General features: G+C 58.9%; 1 protein-coding gene across 3 annotated transcripts in view; it reads left to right on the top strand.

Annotated features, from left to right (window-relative positions):
- TOM1 (target of myb1 membrane trafficking protein) overlaps positions 1–4,014 on the top strand; it is a 43,539-nt gene that overhangs the window by 35,926 nt on the left and 3,599 nt on the right. The window contains exon 13 of one of the 3 annotated variants that reach the window (XM_006170327.3): positions 3,446–3,484. The exons of 1 other annotated variant lie outside the window; for it this stretch is intronic. In XM_006170327.3, the coding sequence (XP_006170389.1) occupies positions 3,446–3,484 (39 nt within the window). Of the gene's footprint in view, positions 1–3,445; positions 3,500–4,014 lie in introns of all 3 variants that reach the window. One more of the 3 variants, XM_006170326.3, reaches the window with a different exon arrangement.

The raw sequence follows: 4,014 nt of genomic DNA, 5'->3' as shown, positions 1-4,014 counted from the left end.
TGGCCCTTCCTGCGACCTGTCTAGGCCCTTTTCTCTGCAGGTGTCTGGGCAGAGAGGGATAAAAGGACAGACTCTAGAGCAACAGGGAGGAAGCCAGGGTGCCGTCTTAGTTCCGTTTAGTTGTCTGAGGTGTGCTATGCCCGGCACCGAGCACACCTTGTGGGCCACCCATCCCCCTGACAAGGGCTTCAGGTACATCGGTACCTTGGAATTTGCCTCTGAGTGCCCTTCAGGCCCGAGGATTTCTGTACCTAAGTGAACAGAGCAGCTCGTGCGGAGCCAGTTAGGAAGAACAGGACCCGGAGTGGGGAGAAGCAGGCGAAGAAGTGGGAAGCGGAGGAGCCAGGGGCAGCACAGGGCCTGCAGGGCGTGGGGCGCCACGTGGAGAGGGTGAAGCCTGGGGGGCGCTGGGAGGACTGGGAACTGGGGTTCTATCCTGGGTAGGTGGAAGCCACAGAATGCCTTGAATACAAGGGCTCACCTTCCTGGCCAGTTTCCAAAGGATCCAGGAAGAACCGGACTGGGAGACCAGTCAGGAGGCCGAGGGCACGTCCAGCTCACTGTGGGGTGGAGGCCCATGACTCCCAGGGGCCCCCCGACCGTGCTGGGGCTCCAGCTTCTCCCTCTTGAGCCTCATAACAGGGCGGGCTGGGCCAGCCAATGACAGAGAGGTTACAGTGGTAACCCCACAGGGCCGACTACACAGTTCCAGCCTCAGACCCAGCAGCTTGGAAATCATGCTGGCGTGTGTGCATGCATGCCCAAAGTCCCCAGAGAAGAATGGAGAAGGGATTACAGGTGGCCATCCCCCAGGGGCTGATTTATTTCTCTCGCTCTCTCTCTGGCAAGTGCATATGCCCTATGGCAAAAAAAAAAAAAAAAAAAGAGCAGGGCAGGTACACAAGGCATGGTGGCAGGACTGGCAGGGGAGTGTGGCACCTTCTCTGCATGCCATGTGACCGCCGTCAAGCAGAGCACACTCGAGCACTGTGTTCAGGGCCTCCACGGTTTTCTCCTGTGAGGATGGCTTACCGAACTTATGCAGGCACTCATACTCCTACTGCCCAGTCACACAGGCCTCTGGGGCATGTTGTCCTCCTCTTATTCGCATAGGAAAACCATTCAGAAAGGTGAGGTGGGACCATGGATGCAATGAGTATCTGGGCGTGGTGCCGGAACAGTGACAGCGGCAGTTAATCCTCCCAGTCCCGCTGTGTGGCCGTCCCCTCTTATGGAGGAGCAGGCCCAGGTCTGGGAGGGATCCAGCAGGTGTTGGTTCCGGGTCTTTCTGGCTCTAACGCCAGTGCTGCTGCCAAATGCTCGGATCCAAGAAGCTCTAAGGAGCAAAGGGTGGTGGGCAGAGGTGAATGCCCTCCTCAGCCTTCCCCTCCCACGGCCATCCTTCCTGCCTCAAGAACCCAGGTGGATCGGGACCAGCAGTTGGCATAATGGCTGTGTTGCTGGACTCCCACGTAGTCGACCGCGGTTCGTGTCCCGGACCCGGTGGCTTAAACTCACGCCGGGCGCGTGTGCGTGCATGCCCAAGATCCCGAGAGGAGAATGGAGGAGAAGGGATTGCGGCGTGACCATCCCCCGGGGAGGTGGGGGTGATTTCTCGCTTCCTATCTCTCTGTCTCTCTCTGTCTGTCTGGCAAGCACATGCGCCCTATAGCGAAAACCTCTCCAAAGAAAAAAAAAAAAGAACCCGGGTGGATCCAGACACCCCAAGAGCCTGCTGTAAACTCTTCCCTCTCGGCCACCTGGACCTCTCGTGGGCAGAGGCTGACCCACAGCCAAATCAGTCATGGTGCAGGCCAGAGATGCATAGTCACTTCCCCAGGGCACGCGCGGGCCTCCTGGCTCCCGCCCAGCTCGCAGCCGGCCCACAGGGCGGAAGCACAGACACACACAGCTGCACTCTCAGCCCGACAACTTGAAAGATTTCAGCAGCTTCCACCAGATCAGGGTTTGATTTCTTGTTTTTAAAGAATTTATTTTATTTGTTTTGTTTTGGTTTTGTCTTTTTAATTTGCTGTAGGGTACATGCACTCACCAAAGAGAGAGAGAGAGGAAGCAAGCAAGCGGCCAGGTCTGCCACTCCAATCACAGTCAGCTACGTAGGAGTCCAGTGCCTTAACCACACCACCACCTGCTGGCCTCAGGCTTTGGTCCTTTTTTTTTATATAATTATTTACTTTATTTTTTATTATTATTTTAATTTCCTATAGGGCTCACCGGAGAGAGAGAGAGAAAGTGAGAGAGTATGCCACCAGGTGTGGGAGTGACTCAAACTGTAGTTGACCATGTGGGAGTTCACCACCTTAACCACCACACTACGTGCTGGTCCCAGGGTTTGATTTTTTTTTTTTTCCTTCTCAAGAGAGACTTTTGTTTTAGGGTGCATGCGCTCGCCAGAGAGACAGAGACAAAGCAAGAAATCACCCCCTGGGGGGATGGCCACACCACAGTCCCTTCTCCTCCATTCTCTCAGCATCTTGGCCACGCATGTACATGGGCCCGGCATGAGTTTGAAGCTGCCGGATCTGAGACTCGAACTGTGGTTGACTACTTGGGAGTCCAGTGACATAACTGTTATGCCATCTGCTGGTCCCGGGTTTGATTTCTTAAACCCAGGTGGAATCACCTGCTGTAAGGTGCTGAATTCTGACGCACCACCTCCGTGGGCCCCCAGGATTCAGAGCAGAACTCACAAACCCCGCAGCGGTGATGAGCGTACCGCGTGGCAGTTCGTTCATTTGCTTGTTTGTTTCTTCTTCCCCAAGTGAGACGGCACCCCGACAGAGTCCCACAGCACAGCACCCCCAGCGTCACCCAGCCCCAGGCCACGGACATGCATGCACCTGGCATGTTCGGAGGTCTCCAAGCACACACCCAGAACCCTCCTATGTGGGCCAGCCCCCCAGCTGTTGCTTTACCTTCTGCACCACCGTCTGGCCCCAGCATGCCAGTCTTCAGTTCCTGCACTTCCTAGAGTGCCCGCGGTGGGCCAGGCCCTGCCCTGGGTCTGTGTAGGGCGGGCACAGCAGTCCAGCCCGGCCTCCAGGCTCCCTCTGCCCCCTCCCTCCGAGGTCCTGGGAACCTCTGCCATCAGTGAGCACGAGGGGATGGGATCAGGCAGTCTCTAAAGCCTGGGTGCCTGTCAGAAGCCCCTGGGTCTGCGGGAAGGGCTGAGAAGCTCCGTTCTCGGTAGTGCCCAGCCAACACAGAGCTCTGGAGTCCCCAAGCTGCTGTGGTTCTCCCCACAGTGAGTCCCCCTCAGCTGTCTCCTTCATCCCCGTGGGCCTGCCGCCACGCCAGGCCACACATACACCTCTCAAAGTGGCAGCAGGGCTCCCGACCCAGCCCTCCCTGCTGGAGAAGGCCCTGCCCACTGGTAGCCCCAGCCCTCCCGCCCCTGCCGTCAGCATCACTCTTTCTCACCCAGATGGGAGGCGGCAGCGAGAAGAGCCTCAGTGACTGGATGGTGAGACAGGGCATGGTGAGCAGGGGCCTGGCCCGGAGAGCTGGGCTGCTACTGGCAGGGCTCTGCCCGGGTGGAACATGGGGCCACGGTGCTGCTGCGGGCGAGGGCGTGGGAGAAGACCCAGAGGAGAGACGAGGGGCGGCGAGGGCCCTGCTGGGCGCCCTGGCTCCCACTGTTCTTGGTCGGCCTAGCAGCGCTCAGCACGGCCGCTCCGCTCCACTCTGTCTACAGCCCCTCTGGGCCTGGTTCTGTGCCTGACTCGGGCCAGGCAGGGCGAAGGTGCGCGGGAGAGGGAGCTGGTGTGGGCACCCGAGAACTCGCTGCTTCTGCTGCTGCTGGGAAATGGACCCCCGCCTTTCCTCTGGGCCTGCGATGCCAGTGGGGCCCTTGGGCTGGATAACCATGGGGACGGAGCTGGTGCGCGTAGGGGAGACTGGGCCTCTCTTCCCGGGAGTGGCTAAGCCGCTAAGCCGACACTGACACGCGGCACCTCCCTGCTGCTACTGTAAGGAGCTTCCCACGCGGGCCCC

Source organism: Tupaia chinensis, unplaced genomic scaffold (genome assembly GCF_000334495.1).
Source record: "Tupaia chinensis unplaced genomic scaffold, TupChi_1.0 Scaffold148234_1, whole genome shotgun sequence".
In the NCBI taxonomy this organism is placed as follows: domain Eukaryota; kingdom Metazoa; phylum Chordata; class Mammalia; order Scandentia; family Tupaiidae; genus Tupaia; species Tupaia belangeri.
The sequence above is the reverse complement of the archived record's forward strand: the minus strand, read 5'-3'. Positions and strand labels throughout refer to the sequence as shown.